General features: G+C 45.2%; 1 protein-coding gene across 5 annotated transcripts in view; it reads left to right on the top strand.

Annotated features, from left to right (window-relative positions):
* The window catches only part of PIMREG (PICALM interacting mitotic regulator), a 30144-nt gene extending 11234 nt beyond the window's left edge, over positions 1-18910 (top strand). For 4 of the 5 annotated variants that reach the window (XM_040421804.1, XM_040421805.1, XM_040421802.1 and 1 more), the window contains exons 3-5: positions 1391-1728; positions 3813-3908; positions 18141-18910. In XM_040421804.1, coding sequence (XP_040277738.1) covers positions 1391-1728; positions 3813-3908; positions 18141-18300 — 594 coding nt within the window. In that variant the 3' untranslated portion in view covers positions 18301-18910. Of the gene's footprint in view, positions 1-1390; positions 1729-3812; positions 3909-7877; positions 7925-18140 lie in introns of all 5 variants that reach the window. The other variant, XM_040421806.1, reaches the window with a different exon arrangement.
* The last annotated feature ends 2189 nt before the right edge of the window (positions 18911-21099 follow it).

Here is a 21099-nt window from a genome sequence, read left to right as displayed (position 1 = left end):
ACAAACTGAGAGTAACAGAAATGTCTCAAGTTATCTGAAAAAAGGGAAACTTTTGCAAAGCCGGTCATAGTCCTCTAAAAAGTTTGTGTGTGTGGTTTCATGAATTTGATTTTATTACTATTAATGATCAAGAAAAAAATGTCTGGAATCGCGGAAGTGGTCTTGTGGGCAGCCTTAAATCTAAGGGCTGGTACTTGCCCTTTAAATTGCACAAAAAGGGTACAGACACACGGTAGGTCTGCTATGAATTTTCCGTAGCGTATTTGGCTGAAATAAACCATCACAAAAAATAGACAAAATGGGCTATTTTTTGTGGCAGTAATGTTGCCAGAATGGCAGCGGGTCTACTGCTGCTTTCAACCTTTCCATTGCTCAAAGCTGCTGAAATCTCATCCACTTGCTTGTTCTGCACATGCTGTCACTTCAGCTGCAAAGCATCCGCAGTTTGCTGCTCATATGTCTTTGTTTTTGCAGCACATTCGTGGCCCCTAAACTCATTATAGTGCCCCCCTCCCAGAATTCAGTTACACGCGGATTGTGCTATCTATTATACTGTGCTGTCTGAAAATATTACTAATTACACAATGTGCTTCCTGAAATAGTTAATTCCACATGTAGTGCCTTTTGAGTGTTGTATTGCCACATAATGCCTCCTGAAAATTGTTTTACTCTATATCTGGTAAAACTACAACTCCCAAGATGCACACTTGCTTGGCTGTTCTCAGAACTCCATAGAAATGAATGGAGCATGCTGGGAGTTGTAGTTTCACCACAGCTGGAATGCCGGACATTAGCCATCACTGGTCTATATTATGCCACACATGCTGCCGTGGACCCTCATGTACAACCTCCATGGCACCCGTACCACTTACTATCATTGTACAGCTCCCCGTGTGCCTCCAGTTCTAGAGATTCTGCTCCCCGTCTGCCTGTGAAAAGAGCTAAACCTGGCTTATCCCTTCCCTGCCCATTTGCCATTGGCTGCCAGGTTACAACATGGTGTCAGCCAAATGAAAATGAAGACAGTACTGGCAGATGCTGTTCTGCCGGTGGCCATGAGAGGAGGAAGAGACACTATGGACCTACTTTATGTTGTCTGCGATTGGCGGCCGCAGGGACGGTGCAGGGGAACAGAGGGAGCAGGGCTTGCAGGAACTCTGCTGCAATTGCAGGAATTTTCCTTACCCCTGGAGGATAGACTGTGATGGGGCAGGCAGACAGATTTTGTTCGGTATAGAAAATAGTAAAAAATGTCCAAACTTCTGTTGACCTGTCAGTTCTGCCTCCACATATGAAACGGTGATTGTTGTGCCTATTTATCGAAAGGAACAGTTTTTGTGAAATTTATTGTAACTGTACTAACTGGTTATTGAATCTTTACAATTTTCAGAAAATGAAGAAAAATGACAGAAAATCAAATCCGTTTTTGTTGGAGTCTCCAGACCAGTTTAGAGGGACCAGAAAACAAAGCAGTACTCCCAGAAGTAGTAGAAAATCTACACCTAAAACTCCTAGATGTCGACGGTTGGTAGAAGAAGCGAGCCCAAGTAATAGGGTCACTCCAAAGTCCAGCAAGAGGGCATCCCTCTGTACCAGAAAAATCAGCAGCAACCAGTGGAAAAGCTTCTCCAATATAGTGGGGAACGAAGGACTAAACCTGAGAAGATCTGTGAGGGCAGCATCCCTGAGCAGCCCATACGCTTCACCCGTGACCGTTAGCAGAAGAAGGTATGAGGGGAGGCTTATGGGTTGAGCTGAAGTTCACTGTAGCATCATGGCCTCCATCTACTCTGTATCCACACATACCAACAAATCCTTCACAATCCCATGGGCTTGGGATTCATGTCACCGGTATTTTGGACGTCAAGAATATTGCAGATGACTGTAATCTTATTATAAAAATCCTTATCAAGATCTATATAGATTTAGCAATTTTGCTGTATATGTGACTCCTGGGCAATTCCTTGGCCTATTTATGCTAAGTCTGTGACAGCACTAAAGGTGTTGTCCCATCTGGAGGTTTATGGCATATCCACAAGATATGTCATAAATGTCCAGTAAGGTTGAGTCCCACCTCTGTGACTCCCTCCTGTCTCAAGAATGGGACCCCATTGCAGCGAATAAAGAAATGGCCATGCATGTGCGTCTTTCTCCGTTCACTGCTATGGTACTTCTGAAAATAGCCAAGAAAGTCCCATAGCAGTGAATGGAGAAAGCCATTAGTGGCCACCTCTCCATTCACTGCAACTTGTGATCCTGGGATCCTGTTCTTGAGATGGGATCGGGTCACAGAGGATATGCCATCAATTTCCAAAAGGAAATAACCTCTTAACATAATAAACATAATAGTTATATGCCCTCCTGAGGGTGAGGCCATATGACTTTACAAAGTCTAAGGGAGAAACAGAGACCAACATGTTTCAGTTTTTTTTTTTTCTACTTATGATTATCTGAGAGAGTTAAATGGGAACGCTTGGTAGAGATAACGTGCCTGTGTAAAGGTGCCGCTGATTACCCGACGAACGACCGGAATGCCTATTCATTGGGTAATCTGATCATTTGTGCGGCCTCTGCCAGCAGCAGGTCGTGTTATTTAAAGAGCCTCTGCCGGCAAACAATGATTCTGTATGAGGATGAGCCATGACATTACTGTGGAGGAGATTGCTACATGGAAATGCAATGGTCATCTTCCTTCCCAACAATCGTCTGCTAAATTGGGCAGTGTAAAGGGGCAGATTCAGATCTATCCTTGCCCCCCTCCCGCCCCATATGTTACAGGTGTAAGAAACTACAATGTAACTACACGATCTGTACTAACTCATTGTGCCAATCATACCACGAGAAAATCAAAAACATAATAGAATTCAATATCAGATTGGTGGGGGTCCAACACCTGCTACCCCTGCCGATCAGCTGTTTGTAGAGGAGGCGGCGCTCCATGCGAGCGCTGCATCCTGATCACACTGCCCTTTGTCTCGGCGGTGCAGTGTAATGAGGAGTACTCGCTTCACTTCTAATTGCACAACGTTGCCGCTTCAGAGAAGATGACGCGTAGTGTAATGAACAGGAAACAGAGTTCACATGGAGAGCTGATCTGATATTGATGACCTATCCTGACGATGGGTCATCAAAATGTACGGCATGCACAACCCCTTTAATATAGTTCCAGATACTAGGGAATAGGTTTATATATGAGTGCATTTATCTGGTAATTTTCATTCATGTCTGCTTATCTCTATATTATTAAGGCTACTTTCACACTTGCGACAGAGTGATCCGGCAAGCAGTTCTGTCGCCGGAACTGCCTGCCGGATCCGTCAAAACGTATGCCAACTGATGGCATTTGTAAGACGGATTGGGATCCTGATCCGTCTTACAAATGCATTGAAATGCCGGATCCGTCTTTACGGTGTCCTCCAAAGAAACTGATCCGGCATTTATTTATTTTTCACCTTTTTTTCGGTCTGCGCAGGACGGATCCGGCATTCCGGTATTTTGAATGCCGGATCCGGTACTAATACATTCCTATGGAAAAAAAATGCTGGATCCGGCATTCAGGCAAGTGTTCAGTTTTTTGGCCGGAGATAAAACCGTAGCATGCTGCAGTTTTCTCTGTCCTGATCAGTCAAAAACACTGAACTGTGAAGACATCCCGATGCATCCTGAACGGATTACTCCCCATTCAGAATGCATTAGGATAAAACTGATCAGTTCCTTTCTGGAATAGAGCCCCTAGGACGGAACTCTATGCCGGAAAAGAAAAACGCCAGTGTGAAAGTACCCTTATAACTTTGTTGTTCTCTTGTTTTCAGGCAGTTTGAGAAAGACCTGGAATCTGTTTCTGCAGGAATCCGGCAGCTGAAACGTCTCTCCAGGGTATTTGATGATGCCATCTTACAGGAAGAAAGGTAAAGTGGATTTATTTGTATGGTGCATCCTTTGAGTATGTCATTGCCCAAAGCCTAGATCTGATATCAGCATGGCATTATCTAGACCTGAGAGGCGGCATTCATTAAACCCAGCACCTGCTTTTTCCCATCTTAGCCCCTAGAGAAAATACATTTTAGCTTGCACTGTATCAGCGGTTTCAAGAACAAGCTATAAAAGGACACATAATGCCATAATATAAATTTGATAGGAAAAGCTATATACAGACCTTTCAAGAGCTTTTCATTAATAAAGATATGACATGTGTTATAAAGCCTGCCGCAGCCACGCTGATGTATCCTGTATATGTGGAATGGCAGCAAGGCCTGTCTGATTAGAGAAAATCCCAATCCGTATGTTTTAGGGGTGCACCGAAATGAAAATTCTGGTCCTAAACCGAAAATTCAGGATGCCCTTGACCGAAAACCGAAACTGCCTTTTTGCCCAAATACTTTTAAAATACTTTTTTTTTTAATGATTTTATTAATAATTCTTTTTCATGAATTTAATAAATCATATTATATAACATGGTGCTTCCTCATACACAAGTGATTGTACAAAACAACATGTACAAGTGATTGTACAAAACAACAGTGCAAGAAACAGTTGTAAAACCAACCTCAAACTGTAAACAGACGTAGCCTCAGGTCAAGAACAAATTTTTGCTGGGCTACACAATTTTTTTTAAATGTAAATAAAATAACTACACACAACTTGGACTGCTTTCTATTTAAGTAAAAGTGGCAGGTTTCTTTTCAAGAACAAAAGTTGCTCAGCTTTCTCGCATGTTATGGGGGGGGATCTGTGGATGACGGACACTGTTATGGGGGGGGGGGATCTGTGGATGACGGACACTGTCATTCACATTCACCTAGGATTGTGAGTTTTTTTTTTTTTTTTTTATTAAGACAGTGAAGCAGTTAATTTGCATCTGTAGATGGCACAGTTATGGGCTGGGGGGGGTCTGTGGATGTCACTGTTATGGGCTGGGGGGGGTCTGTGGATGTCACTGTTATGGGCTGGGGGGGGTCTGTGGATGTCACTGTTATGGGCTGGGGGGGTCTGTGGATGTCACTGTTATGGGCTGGGGGGGGTCTGTGGATGTCACTGTTATGGGCTGGGGGGGTCTGTGGATGTCACTGTTATGGGCTGGGGGGGTCTGTGGATGTCACTGTTATGGGCTGGGGGGGGTCTGTGGATGTCACTTATGGGCTGGGGGGGGTCTGTGGATGACGGACACTGTTATGGGGGGGATCTGTGGATGATGGACACTGTTATGGGGGGGATCTGTGGATGATGGACACTGTTATGGGGGGAATCTGTGGATGATGGACACTGTTATGGGGGGAATCTGTGGATGATGGACACTGTTATGGGGGGAATCTGTGGATGATGGACACTGTTATGGGGGGAATCTGTGGATGGCGGACACTGTTATGGGGGGAATCTGTGGATGATGGACACTGTTATGGGGGGAATCTGTGGATGGCGGACACTGTTATGGGGGGGATCTGTGGATGACGGACACTGTTATGGGGGGGATCTGTGGATGACGGACACTGTTACAGGGGGATCTGTGGCTGGCACTGTTACAGGAGGGGATCTGCGGGTCGCACTGTTACAGGAGGGGATCTGCGGGTCGCACTGTTATGGGCTGGCGGGATCTGTGGGTGGCACTGTTATATATATATGTGCCATCCACAGACCCCCCCCCCCCAGCCCATAACAGTGACATCCACAGACCCCCCCCAGCCCATAACAGTGACATCCACAAACCCCCCCAGCCCATAACTGTGCCATCCACAGATGCAAATTAACTGCTTCACTGTCTTAATAAAAAAAAAAAAACTCACAATCCTAGGTGAATTCTAGCCTAAAGCATTTATCACCTCCACGCTTGTTAGGTGACAAAGGGTAGGCCGCTTGGGAACCCCAGTTTCTCCCCCCCGCTGTTCCATTTAGTGTTTGTGCCCTTATGTTTACATGTGGGTGGAAAATCCATCAGCAAGATTAATTTTCACTGCCTGTCTTTTTTTACTTAAAAGTCCTTATTTTCTATGAGGGTCCTTGAGCGAAGCCACCTTATTGACTCGCTTGCCACATTTAAAGGGCTCTTTACACAGGCTGATAATCCACCAGCATTCATAGAAATGATCTGGCAGTGTAAAGGTGCCACTCATTCGTCGGGTAATTGAAATGTTTGTGTTGGCACATAAATCGTCATTTGCCGGCAGCAGATCGTGCTGTGTACACACTCGAGTCTGTATGGGGACGAGCGATGGCATTAGCGATCACTCACGTAAATGTAGTGGTCTCCTTCACTGATGAGCAGGTGCTTGCCGAGAAGGAACGCTGTGTAAAGGGGTCATCGCATCAGGGAACATCACAGTGAATACAGCTTCCTAAAAGAGTGCAGATCATCTGATAAGATTTACATACTCCCCTCAAAGGGGACCCTATAGATACAAAGACCAACCCTATTAGGTCATATTCACTGAAAAGGTCAAAAATGTTATAGAAGTTTTATTTAAAGTGTATTGGAAAGATATAAAATCCATGTACCTGTATCGCTGCTTTAACACTAAAAATATAGGTGGGAGTCTGACAACCTGCACCCCACTGATCAGCAGTTTAGGAGTAGCTCGGGAACTACACGGCGCTCTCCAGTGTGTAGTGGACGGAGCTGGTTACTGCAGCACAGCTCCCAACCACTTCAGTGGCAGCAGCTCTGCAGTAACCAGCCATGTCCACTACACAGTGGCCGGAGCTTTGTAGTTTCACCGCGGGATGCTGGACCCCACTGATCTGATATTGATGGACTATCCTGAGGGTAGGCCCTAAGGCTCAGTTCAGACCTGAGCGTTCTGAAAGGAGCGCTCTGTATGTGCGATTGTACGGGCGTTTACAATCGCGCATACAGAGACAAGCGTACACACAGTGTCGCGCGTTCCCGAAAGTCTATGTACGGGAACGCGCGACAAGCGCCCAAAAAAAACGCTCCTGTACTTGTTTGAGCGTCGGGCGTTTTACAGCGCGATCGTACGCGCTGTAAAACGCCCAGGTGAGAACCATTCCCATAGGGAAGCATTGGTTTCTCCTTGTTGAGCGTTTTACAGCGCGTAGGAACGCGCTGTAAAACGCTCAGGTGTGAACTGAGCCTAAGTATAAAATTACTGGACATTGTCCATTAACATTCCACTGCCTTGATTCCTGTTGCACAAATTTACCCAGAACCGACAAATTGTGCTTCTTGCTTGTGCACGCTGTTATAGTCTCACAACCAATTTCATATCAGCGTTTATGGCTGACCTAAAATTTGAGAAGCAGTAGACACTAAGTAAAGCATTAAAAGGGTTATCTGGGAATGTGATACTGATGGGCAGTCCTCAGAATAGGTCATCAATATCAGATTGGCGTGGGTACGACTCCTGGGCACCCCCTGCCAATCACCCGTTAGAAGAAGCTGTGGAGCTCTGTGAGCACATGGGCCTTTTCCTAGGCCCCTGATGTCACCGTACATTGGTCACATGACCTTCTTGCAGCTCAGTCCTGTTAGTCAAGAGGACTGAACTGCAATACCCAGCACAGCCACTGCACAGTGTATGGCACTGTGATTGGAACGCTGCCGGGAAGCCACAGAGCTCACCAGTAAGTGCCACGGCTTCCTACCTAAAACAGCTGATCGGCGGGGGTGCCGGGAGTAGGGCCCCCTGCTAATCTAATATCGATGACCTATCTTGAGGATAGGTCATCAGTATCAAATTCCCAGAGAACCCCTTTAAATCATCTACTCAATGTTCTGATATAGCCAAGTAAATTATACACTATACTGTTTGTAAAGTATCAGGACCCACGATCACAGAGGAGCTCACTACTGCAATAGCTGTGTAGAAGAAAGCCAGTAATCTAGTCTCTGTGCTGACACTTCTTGTTCTTCCATCTATTATCAGCGACATGACAGTTTCTCTCATTGGTAACTGAAGAATGTATTTGGCAGGTAAAGTTCCAGATTTTTATTTGGCGTGTTCTATAACGCTGTGCATGACGCTGATGTGTTAACTAACCCACCTGGATATGGTCTTTCTTCCTTAGAACCACTTTTACGCTGTGTTTAACCCTAAGAGCTCCTGTATTCCTTCTCTCTTTATTTAGCCTGAGATCCTGAAATAATGTCATCCTATTGATCTGTGTGTTCAGTAATGGAACCATTATTATTTAGGGGTCATCCTGGTCCTGCCCAGTAGGGATCGACCGATTATTGGTTTTACCGATATTATCGGCCGATATTCAGGATTTTGGACGTTATCGGCATCTATTTTGCAGATATACCGATAACATATGGGGAACAAGGATTGCGCTGCTGACAGCGCTCTCTGTGTTCCATCAGCAGCACAGGGGAGAAGGAAGCAGTGTCTCCCTCCCCCTGTGCTGCTGCTGTCGCTGCCACCAATGAGAGGAGGGAGGGGAGGGGCTGTGGCCACTGCGCCACCAATGAAGATAACTCTCTCATTAATTCATATACAGGAGGCAGGAGCTGGCTGCAGAATCACCTAGCCGGCTGCCGACCTCTATGCAAGTAGCTGCGATCCGCGGCAGTTAACCCCTCAGGTGCTGCACCTGAGGGGTTAACTGCCGCGGATCGCAGCTACCGCTCATAGAGGTCGGGAGCTGGCTATGTGATTCTGCAGCCAGCTCCTGCCTCCTGTATATGAATTAATGAGAGAGTTATCTTCATTGGTGGCGCAGTGCGCCCCCCCACCCAAGCCCCCCAGTATTAGTCATTGGTGGCAGTGGCCACAGGGTCCCCTCCTCCTCAGTGGCAATTCCGATCGGAGCTCCAGCAGTGTAAGTCTGGGGCTCCGATCGGTTACCATGGCAGCCAGAATGCTATTGAAGCCCTGGCTGCCATAGTCGGCTCCCTGCTGCTGTGTGTACAAAGCACAGAGCAGCAGAGACAGTGTAAAGTCCTATTCACCCTGATAGAGATCTATCAGGGTGAATAGGACAAGGGTTCTAGTCCCTAAGGGGGCTAATGGTTAGTAAAAAAAAAAAAAAAAAAACACAACAAAATATTAATTATAAATGAAAAAGAGAGATTTACAAAAAAAAATATAAAACCTACACGTTAACAATAAACATATAATTTTCAGCAGATTTGTGTAGGAATTTTTTATTTTTTTCAAAAATGAAAATTCACAGAATATCGGTATAATTATCGGCTATCGGCCTGAAAAATTAATAGATCATCTGTATCGGCCCTAAAAAATCTATATCGGTCGATCCCTACTGCCCAGTTGCTGATGCTGGTAAAAATTACTCTACTTACTCATGAAAACTAACTTCAGGCCTTATAAGAACAGAAAAACGCTTTTACTTTGAATGATTTTCCCCATAGAGATGTTTGAGAATTATAGTTTATTGCTGGTCTGTATTAGGCTACTTTAACACTAGCGTTTTTGCTGGATGCGGCAGGGTTCATCAAAAAACGCTTCCGTTACTGATAATACAACCATCTGCATCCGTTATGAACAGATCCGGTTGTATTATCTGTTACATAGCCAAGACGGATCCGTCATGAACTCCATTGAAAGTTCTATTGTGTCAGAGAAAACGGATCCGTCCCCATTGACTTGCATTGCGGGTCATGACAGATCTGTTTTGCTTCGCATCCCAGGACGGAAAGCTGCTCTCTGGTATGAGAACGGTTCTGTTCAGTTACGTTTTGCCCCCAATTGACAATGAATGGGGACAAAACAGAAGCGTTTTTTTTGTCCGGTATTGAGACTCTATGACTGATCTTAATACCGGAAAATATTAACTCTAGTCTGAAAGTAGCCTTAGTCACTGTGCTGTCACACAATTGCATTCACAGTTTCATGGTGTAACTAGCCAATTCTAAATCCCTTCATTTAATTTTTTTTTTTGCATACATCCACCTGAAAAAAGCTGTAAAGTCATGGCCACTAGGGATCTCACTTCCACCTAATTCGTAGACCACTGCCTCTTGTCAGGCAAAATCCATCCCTGGTAAAAGACTCAGAAGACGGCTGAGAGGACGTGGGGGGGGGGGGGGGGGGGGGGCGTGTCAGCGTTAGTTGAGATGAGTCTGACAAAACTGCTTCTACAGTGCTCCTGACCGTCACAGGAGCCTCCTGTGTGTCTGTGTGAATTATCCCTCCCTATTATGTGAGCTCCTGAGCTGGAAGCAAACATAGTGGGAAGTAAGAGAAAAGATGTAAGCAGTACAGTGCTGGTGGACTTCCATAGAAGATGACACCCCTTGTTTCTGAGTAAAATGCATCTAGCTGTGCAGCTGAGACAGACAATAGTGACCTTTGGGAAGCACAAAAACCTTTGGGAAGCACAAACATAACTGTTCTTTAACACTGTTCTTTGCACTAAAAATCTATAACCCCATATCTTACTGTAATGCAGCACATAATAAAATTGCACTTGTTTGTTTACTGGTATCAGCTTTGCTTCACATGCACTCAGAAATGCTCTTCTATGAGATTCACTCATTGTTCAGATGTCTCATCAGGCTCTGTGGGCGTTCCTGTGGATTTCACATGCACCAGCACAGCTCTGCTGCCCCGCCCCCACATCCTGTTGCACCAGCACAGCTCTGCTGCCCCGCCCCCACATCCTGTTGCACAGCTCTGCTGCCCCGCCCCCACATCCTGTTGCACAGCTCTGCTGCCCCGCCCCCACATCCTGTTGCACAGCTCTGCTGCCCCGCCCCCACATCCTGTTGCACAGCTCGCTGCCCCGCCCCCACATCCTGTTGCACAGCTCTGCTGCCCCGCCCCCACATCCTGTTGCACAGCTCTGCTGCCCCGCCCCCACATCCTGTTGCACAGCTCTGCTGCCCCGCCCCCACATCCTGTTGCACAGCTCTGCTGCCCCGCCCCCACATCCTGTTGCACAGCTCTGCTGCCCCGCCCCCACATCCTGTTGCACAGCTCTGCTGCCCCGCCCCCACATCCTGTTGCACAGCTCTGCTGCCCCGCCCCCACATCCTGTTGCACAGCTCTGCTGCCCCGCCCCCACATCCTGTTGCACAGCTCTGCTGCCCCGCCCCCCACATCCTGTTGCACAGCACAGCTCTGCTGCCCCGCCCCCACATCCTGTTGCACAGCTCTGCTGCCCCGCCCCCACATCCTGTTGCACAGCTCTGCTGCCCCGCCCCCACATCCTGTTGCACAGCTCTGCTGCCCCGCCCCCACATCCTGGTGCACTGCACAGCTCTGCTGCCCCGCCCCCACATCCTTGTGCACTGCACAGCTCTGCTGCCCCGCCCCCACATCCTTGTGCACTGCACAGCTCTGCTGCCCCGCCCCCACATCCTTGTGCACTGCACAGCTCTGCTGCCCCGCCCCCACATCCTTGTGCACTGCACAGCTCTGCTGCCCCGCCCCCACATCCTTGTGCACTGCACAGCTCTGCTGCCCCGCCCCCACATCCTTGTGCACTGCACAGCTCTGCTGCCCCGCCCCCACATCCTTGTGCACTGCACAGCTCTGCTGCCCCGCCCCCACATCCTTGTGCACTGCACAGCTCTGCTGCCCCGCCCCCACATCCTTGTGCACTGCACAGCTCTGCTGCCCCGCCCCCACATCCTTGTGCACTGCACAGCTCTGCTGCCCCGCCCCCACATCCTTGTGCACTGCACAGCTCTGCTGCCCCGCCCCCACATCGTTGTGCACTGCACAGCTCTGCTGCCCCGACCCCACATCCTTGTGCACTGCACAGCTCTGCTGCCCCGCCCCCACATCCTGGTGCACTGCACAGCTCTGCTCCCCCGCATCGCCCCCACAGTGCCCCACCACTTTAAAATTGGACCTCCAGAGCAGCCCATCCCCTTGTCTTTGACCTTCACAGCAACCTGCCCCCTTATCAATGACCTCCACAGTACCACGCTGCCTTTAACAGTGACCTCCACAGCAGTTGCGAACCCCTTAAGGACTCGGCCCAATTTCACCTTACGGACTTGGCAATTTTTTGCAAATCTGACCAGTGTCACTTTAAGTGCTGATAACTTTAAAACGCTTTGACTTATCCAGTGCATTCTGAAATTGTAAGAAAATTGCAAATTTCCAAGTTTCAATTTCTCTACTTCTATAATACATAGTAATACCTACAAAAATAGTTATTACTTTACATTCCCCATATGTCTACTTCATGTTTGGATCATTTTGGGAATGAAAATTTATATTTTGGGGATGTTACAAGGCTTAGAAGTTTAGAAGCAAATCTTGAAATTTTTCTGAAATTTTCAAAAACCCAATTTTTAGGGTTCAGTTCAAGTCACTTTGCGAGGCTTACATAATAGAAACCACCCAAAAAATGACCCCATTCTATAAACTACACCCCTCAAGGTATTCAAAACTGATTTTTACAAACTTTGTTAACCCTTTAGGTAGGGGTGGGCGGTATAGGCGATATGCGATATAAATTTGGGCCACGATATGGATTTTCGCCATATCGCCTATATCGCCGGACCACGATATGATCGCGCTCTCTGCGCGCCATTTTCTCCTGATGAGCCGGCCGGCACAGTGGAGGGAGAAGGAGGGAGTCCCTCCCTCCGCACTGTGCGCGGCTGCCGCTGAACACCAATGAGGACAGAGTAGGAGGAGGAGGGGAGGGACTGTGGCCACTGCACCACCAATGAATGTGCCGGCCATATCCCACAGGGTCCCCCTCCTTCCCCCCCCCCCCCCCCATCATTAGTGGCAGTTCCGATCGGAGTCCCAGCAGCGTAATGCTGGGGCTCCGATCGGTTACCATGGCAGCCAGGAGTCACGCTACTGAAGTCCTGGCTGCGATGGTATGGTGAGCAGCATTATACTCTCGTGCGCCGTGGCCGCCGGGCGCTCCTTCTTCTGTCTGTGCGGCGGATTGCTAATGCTTATAGCATTAGCAATGCACCGCACAGACCTATGAGAAGGAGCGCCCGGCGGCCACAGCGCACGTGAGTATAATGCTGCTCACCATACCATCGCAGCCAGGACTTCAGTAGCGTCCTGGTTGCCATGGTAACCGATCGGAGCCCCAGCATTACACTGCTGGGACTCCGATCGGAACTGCCCACTGCCACCAATGATGGGGGGGTGGGGGGGACCCTGTGGCCACTGCCACCAATGATTAATACTGGGGAGGGAGGGAGGGGGGTGGGTTTGAGTTACCAGAGGGGGCACATCAGAGGCTGGGGGGGGGCACATCAGAGGCTGGGGGGGGGGCACATCAGAGGCTGGCTGCCATGGTCAGCTCCCTGCTGTTGTGTGCACAAAGCACAGGGCAGCAGGGAGAGTGTAAAGTCCTATTCACCCTAATAGAGCTCTATTAGGGTGAATATGACAAGGGTTCTAGCCCTTAAGGAGGCTAATAGTTATTAAATAAAAAGTGTAAAACAAAAGTTTAAACCCCACCCCCCCAATATAGAAAACAATATATTGCAATATATATCGCATATCGCACATGCTTAAAATTATATCGCAATATAGATTTTAGGCCATATCGCCCACCCATACCTTTAGGTGTTCCACAAGAATTAATGGAAAATAGAAATAAAATTTTAAAATTTCACATTTTTGGCAGTTTTTTCCATTTAAATTTTTTTCCAGTTACAAAGCAAGGGTTACTAGCCAAACCAAACTTAATATTTATGGCCCTGATTCTGTAGTTTACAGAAACACCCCATATGTGGTTGTAAACTACTGTACGGGCACACGCCAGGGTGCAGAAGGAAAGGAATGCCATACGGTTTTTGGAAGGCAGATTTTGCTGGACTGGTTTTTTTGACACCATGTCCCATTTGAAGCCCCCCTGATGCACCCCTAGAGTAGAAACTCCAAAAAAGTGGCCCCATTTTAGAAACTACGGGATAGGGTGGCAGTATTGTTGGTACTAGTTTAGGGTACATATGATTTTTGGTTGCTCTATATTACACTTTTTATGAGGCAAGATAACAAGAAATAGCTGTTTTTGGCACCGTTTTTATTTTTTGTTATTTACAACATTCATCTGACAGGTTAGATCATGTGATATTTTTATAGACCAGGTTGTCACGGATGCGGCAATACCTATTATGTATACTTTTTTTTTATTTATGTAAGTTTTACACAATGATTTCTTTTTTGAAGCAAAAAAAAAATCATGTTTTAGTGTATCCATAGTCTGAGAGCCATAATTTTTTCAGTTTTTGGGCGATACCGTACCCAAGGTAATGATTTTTGCGGGATGAGATGACTCTTTTATTGGCACTATTTTGGGGTGCGTGTGACTTTTTGATCGCTTGCTATTACACTTTTTGTGATGTAAGGCGACAAAAAATGGTTTATTTAGCACAGTTTATTTTTTACGGTGTTCATCTGAGGGGTTAGGTCATGTCATATGTTTATAGAGCCGGTCGATACGGACGTGGCGATACCGAATATGTATACTTCTTTTTTTTTTTTCTTCAGTTTTTTACCAATTTTTTTTTTAACTTTATTTGGGGAAAATGACCCGCAACCGCAGGTAAAAGCCGCAAACCGCAGGTCTGAATTGACCTGCGGTTTGCGGCGATCGCCAATACGGGGGGGGTGTCACATTGACCCCCCCCTCCCCCAGCGTTGTGACAGGATGCCCGCTGAATGATTTCAGCGGGCATCCTGTTCCTATTAACCCCCGCTGCAATCTATTTTTAAATTTAAGGACTCGGCAAACGTGGCGTACCGGTACGTCCTAAGTCCCTAAGGGGTTAATAGTGGCTCCTGCTCTCTTGACAGTGACCTCCACAGCGCCCTGCCCCTTTAATGCTAAGGCTACACGACATGTCGCGTGGCATTTTGTCCCAACAATTTTTATAATGATATGCTATGGTGTCCAAGATAGATTTTTCTGCGGCTGTCATGTCGCAGTCACAGCATGTCACATGTCGCAGTGCAACACCATAGACAACACATGTAGCAGTGTAGTTGTGCCCTATGTGTTGTGCGACTTATTGTCATCGTGTAGCACTAGCCTAAAGCTGACCTACAGCAGTGAAGAAAAATAGCTGGGTTGTTATGGAAACCTGGAGTAAAACTGTGTGTATGTGGAGACTAAGGCCTTTTTCACACGGGCGTTGCGGGAAAATGTGCAGGTGCGTTGTGGGAACACCCGCGATTTTTCCGCACGAGTGCAAAACATTGTAATGCGTTTTGCACTCTCGTGAGAAAAATTGCGCGTGTTCGATCCCAAGCCCGAACTTCTGTGAAGAAGTTCGGGTTTGGGTACCAGTGTTCTGTAGATTGAATTATTTTCCCTTATAACATGGTTATAAGGGAAAATAATAGCATTCTGAATACAGAATGCATAGTAAACTAGCGCTGGAGGGGTTAAAAAAAATATAATAATAATTATTTTTTTAACTCTCCTTAATCCACTTGCTGGCGCTGCCGGCATCTCGTCTGTCTCCTTCTGTGCTGAACAGGACCTGTGGTGAGCATTCATTCCAGGACCTTTGATGACGTCACTCCGGTCATCGCATGATCCATCACCATGGTAAAAGATCATGTGACGTACCATGTGATGACCGGAGTGACGTCATCAAAGGTCCTGTAACTGTACTTAATGCTCACCACAGGTCCTATTCAACAAAGGAGACAGAAGCAGATGCCGGGCTACGCGAGCAAGTGGACTAAGGTGAGTTAAATTATAATTTATTTATTTTTTAACCCCTCCAGCGCTGTTTTACTATGCATTCTGTATTCAGAATGCTATTATTTTCCTTCATAACCATGTTATAAGGGAAAATAATAATGATCGGGTCTCCATCCTTATCGTCTCCTAGCAACCGTGCGTGAAAATCGCACCGCATCCGCACTTGCTTGCGGATGCTTGCGATTTTCACGCAACCCCATTCACTTCTATGGGGCCTGTGTTGCGTGAAAAACGCACAAAGAGGAGCATGCTGCGATTTTCACGCAACGCACAAGTGATGCGTGAAAATCACCGCTCATGTGAACAGCCCCATAGAAATGAATGGGTCAGTATTCAGTGCAGGTGCAATGCGTTCACCTCCCGCATCGCATCCGCGCAGAATACTCGCCCGTGTGAAAGGGGCCTTAGAGTTTCCAGATCTGCAGTGTTTATACATGGCAGTTTTAAGCCGATATCTATATGCATGTATTTCCACAAAATTTTTCTTTAAACATTTGGTCCACGGCATCAGCAGATGCCCTTATTAGGGGCTGGTGTGATTACACGTGTTGTTGCTCATCTTCTCAGCTTTTTAGTAGGAAAAAAAATAACCCCTTTTTAAATGTTACACAGCGAGCACATATCCTCTTTTAGTGGTGAGAGAGGTGATAACATGAAGAAAAGTTCCTGTGCTGCCAAATCAACTTGGTATGGAGCCATGACTCTAATGTTCCTTGAATCTGGCTGTGTTTCAACCTGCAGCACAAACTGGAAGCCAGTAGCTAACTCTCCAGCATATCTGGAAACCTGCATTTGGGGAAACCAGAAGTTCAATTGGCATAATATTCCTATATCTTTTTTTTTTTTTTTTTTTTTTTTTTTTTTAAACTTAGATTTTTTTTCCAACTTATTCAATTTGTCCTTTAGGCTATGGACACCTTTGGGGAAATTATTTTTTATGATTTCATTTTACTCATTTTGGGATAAAAATCTTTTTTTCAGTTGGTCTTCATTTAATAATTTTCAGCAGTCTATTTCCAGACTGTTGATCCTCAGTTCAGTCAGCTGACTGCTTATGATATTATCTTTGATTATCCTGACCTCATTTAGGCCATATTCTTTATTTTATCTCCGAGTGTTTATCAGGGTAGGAGATCAGAGATGAGGCTGCTGATAGAACTCAGGAGCGACGCTTTGCAAATAGACAATTTTATTTTTTTTCAACCCCATGTATCGCTGGAAAATTATTTTTATCCCAAAAGTGAGTAAAATGCAGTTGTAAAAACATTGCCCCAGAGGTGTCCATAGGCTTTAATTTAAAGTAGACCTCTGTCATCACTACAAACCTTACATAGGTGTATGTCTCCGTATCCTGCATCAGAAGACTAATTGATTTCAGTTCATTGAATGCAGTGGTTCCTAAAATGGCTGCAATAAATGTACTCTTTTTCTGATCACCTCTTGTATCAGAAGTGTGTATATCTTTTGTATTATAGTATTCTTTTGGAAATATGGACTTGTTTTCTCTTGCTTTTAAGGGCTTGGCTACACTGCCACATATCTCGCAGCATTTCATGTAATGTTTGTCAGTGGTGTCATAATGTGACACGTGACATACTGCGATGCGACCATCGCAAACAATCCAGTTGTCAGAATTTGTGTCACATTCTGTCCACATCCGTATATCTGTTCTGCCTCTCCGCAAAAAAGATAGAACATGTCCTATTCTTGTCCGTTTTGCGGAAAAGAATAGGCATGGTCACAATGGGTCCGCAAACAAAAAATGGATGCAACACAGACGTCACATGGACATCATCCGTATTTATTGCACATTGCAAAATACATAGTCGTGTGAATGCACCCTTAAAGGGAGTATTCTAATGCAAAACAAGTCTGGAAGTTAAAACAGATTTTTTAGTACAAGACAAGTCTGGAGCTTTAGGGAGTATTCTAGTATATTAAAAAAGATTGCTAGTCCTCAGTACAGGAGACCAATATCAAATGAGTGGGGGTCTGACACTCTGCACACTCGCTGATCAGCTGTTTAGTTGGCGCTCCAGCGCCAGAACTACTTTCTCCTTTCTGTAGTGTATGGAGCTGGTAACAGCATTGCTGCCCCCATTTCACTACACAATGGCTGGAGTTGTGTAGTTTAGCATCGGCAGGGGATTGTCAGGAGTGCATGGGGTCGGAAACCTGCCAATCTGATATTAATGGCCTGAGGATAGGCCATCAATATATTACAAACTTTTGCTGCTGTCTTTACTGCTAAGAGAAGTGAGTGGGACAGCAGAGAGAGCCCTCAGAAATGAGGGGCAGTGCTCTGGATTTGTCAGATTCAGCAGTACCAGCCCCTAGTTGAAGGATTTGCATGTACCTGGCACAAGCAAGATGGTAGGAATTTATTTTTATGAGGGCTATTTAGAAAGTTGCTTATTACTGCATTTAGGAAGCAAATGAACAATAACATTTAATTTGGAGCAAAGGTCTCTAGAGCCTTTAAATATTTGTAATTGGTGCATGTTATCTGTCTGTTTTGTCCTCAGGAAAGAAGCCATTTTGAATTACCACAGTGTAATGACCAAGAATCTGTCTCGTACTCGCCATTCTCAGCTGTCTTGGAAAAGTACACGGAGACTGAAGCGTACACGTCAAGGCTGGACTGAGGTGGCTTTAACCAGTATTGGCAACATTGGCGCACGTTAACGATATACTCTGTGTAACCAGCTTTATCTTTTTATATATATGTCTGTCCATATAGCTGTTACTAACTGCAGCACTGTGTGAGCTTGTGCATCTATTCAGTGAACTTGGACTTAATATGTTTCCACCTTTTATTATTCACTACACTATAATATCAAATCCCGTTTATAACAGTTTTTTTTTATTTAAAAGACAGTCCAAACATAAGCATGTATTGGATGGCACTTAGTATGACGTTATTGCAGTACTAGAGTTTGAGCCTGGAATATTTTGACAGGCAAAAATATTTAGCAAGGTGTACACATATTGGAACAAGTATCCACCATTCAACTAATAGTTTTGAGGCAGGCAAAAAATACACAGGAGGTACAAATATGGCTGCCAAGTTATTTGTACTAACATCAGCCCTACACATAAGATGCTTGGCCGGCAGCAATCACTTCTGTTCTTCTCATTCACATGCTTGCTCAGCTCGGCCAAACAAACGCGTTCTCAATAGAAAGAGGTAGGGGAAACCCAATCTTTGTCTCCCGACATCTACCATCGGGTGAGAGTCGGGAGGTCCACCCTCACACACACACACTTGATGTTTTGGCCAGTTCGGCCAACATACAATTTACATACACACAATTATACATACACACCATTTTTAGATGTATGCTCAGATTAAGCCTGTCTGCACACCAAGTGCTTTAGATACAATGATAAGGATTCCTGTGTTGTCCACCATGCGGTTAAATAAGACAAAGTGATCTATTCACTGCACGGCTGTAGGCACATTTCTTGATTTTACTGATATTGATGAAGATAAGCTAATGAGTAGCTAAAAAGGTTTTGAACGAAAGCAGTACGCTTTTATAAAGCAGTATCCCTAATATTAAAACTCTGTAGGCTTCTCTACCTATTTTTTACCGTGCTTGAAATGAAGGAAACACTTTTTGTACTTTGTAATATCAGAAGTGTGTATATCTTGTATTATAATAATCTTTTCAGAAACATGAACTGGTGTGTTGTCTCTTGATTTTAGACCAGATCCTTTTTATATATATATATAATTTTATTACTGAAGCAAAAGACGAGTGATTCGGTCATACACTGCCACCTCCCTGATCGATTCCTGGAGTAGAGAGAAGCCATGTGCCTCCTGCACTTCTCATCCGCATTGTTCTGTGGTAGCATTAAGCACCTACTGCGTCTTCAGGATCCATTGTGCACAGTCCACATTCTAGATCTGTGATGGCTAACCTCTGGCACTCCAGCTGTGGTAAAACTACAACTCCCAAGATGCACACTTGCTTGGCTGTTCTAAGAAGGCCACAGAAAGGAATGGAGCATTCTGGGAGTTGTAGTTTCACCACAGCTGGAATGCCGGAGGTTAGCCATCACTGTTCTAGATCAATGCAGTTTACAGCTTTACTATCACTTTTATTTATGGCGATGTCCTTCTGTCTGTTTAGTTACCTGTGTAGTCGTAGAGTAGTATTTTGTGTCCCGCAAATAATTTGGGCCTTTACATGGTGTAATGCTAAATTCAGTTATCCCCATTTATGTGTGGTAATATTCTAATAAATCTGCCACACAATACGGAAGCAGTCCTCTCCTTCTGACGAATACAACTTGGAAAAACATTGTAAGGCCGATTTCCCACAAGTGTGTATGGTCCCTGTGACGGTCACATTTCCCAGACCAGCTGTGCTTGGCTGACCCAAACTCCCTGCATCATATGGATAGATAAGAAAAAATGGGACGGCTCAATCTCTATATACACGGATTGGTGCCTAGGTCCAATTTGGACCTAGGCACCAATCCGTGTATATAGTGAGTGAGCCGTCCCATTTTTTCTTATTTACTTGACTTTGCTCATTCACCCCGCTGTGTACTGAGCTCCTCTATTATATAACATGGACATTTGGAGTCACGCTGAGACTAAACGCAAGATAGCGGAGACATTCCTTTTCAATGGGGATCATTTAGATATTGGCCCAAGTGAAAAGGAAAAATCTGTCAGAATCTTTTAGGAAATTAGAAGGATTATTACAAAGACAGCATAAGGCAGTTTTGGGAGATACGTTCTTTAAAACAATATATTGAACAAAGAAAAATCCCAAAGGGCCTGATGCTGTCAAAAAATCCTGCACAAGACCTCTGTAATGAGGCTTTTAATAAAGAATGGGAAGCACTACTGTTTACACAGTCAGTTGCTTTGATTAATTTGATTATTAGTAGAAGAGTACAAGTGTTAAAGAAATAAATATTGAAATAGATCAAATGAAACATCTGATAGAGAAGTTACCAAAAAACAGCAAATATGACTCCTGGCAGGAGAGAAAATGTAGAGGTTTGGATAAGACAGAAATAGACATAATAAACAAAAAAACATCATTATCCACCACAAAAATCAATTGATAAACAGTCTGGACACCCAGATATGATAGATCAACCAAGTGATAACCGAGATAAATCACATGGTCAAAACAAATATAATGTACCGGTGAGTAATAAATATGATATTTTTTCTGAGCAGCATTTTTTTAGACCGGACCCCTCCACATCACAAGACACGTATAAGGAAAAGATCAGCACATTCACCCCCACCGGATCACTATGCCCGTTCATCACTGACACACCCCTACAATTTAAGACAAAAAACACACATACCGAGATCAAGAGAGGGAAATATCACCATACCCGACACCTCACCAATTACCCCCACAACCAATATTGAACCGTACTCGGTCGGATTCAAGAAAATATCATCAAAATCACTTCAATCACAACCACGATTTAAGAAGACAAGGAGAG

This window comes from Bufo bufo, chromosome 3, assembly GCF_905171765.1.
Source record: "Bufo bufo chromosome 3, aBufBuf1.1, whole genome shotgun sequence".
NCBI classification, from domain to species: domain Eukaryota; kingdom Metazoa; phylum Chordata; class Amphibia; order Anura; family Bufonidae; genus Bufo; species Bufo bufo.
The sequence above is the reverse complement of the archived record's forward strand: the minus strand, read 5'-3'. Positions and strand labels throughout refer to the sequence as shown.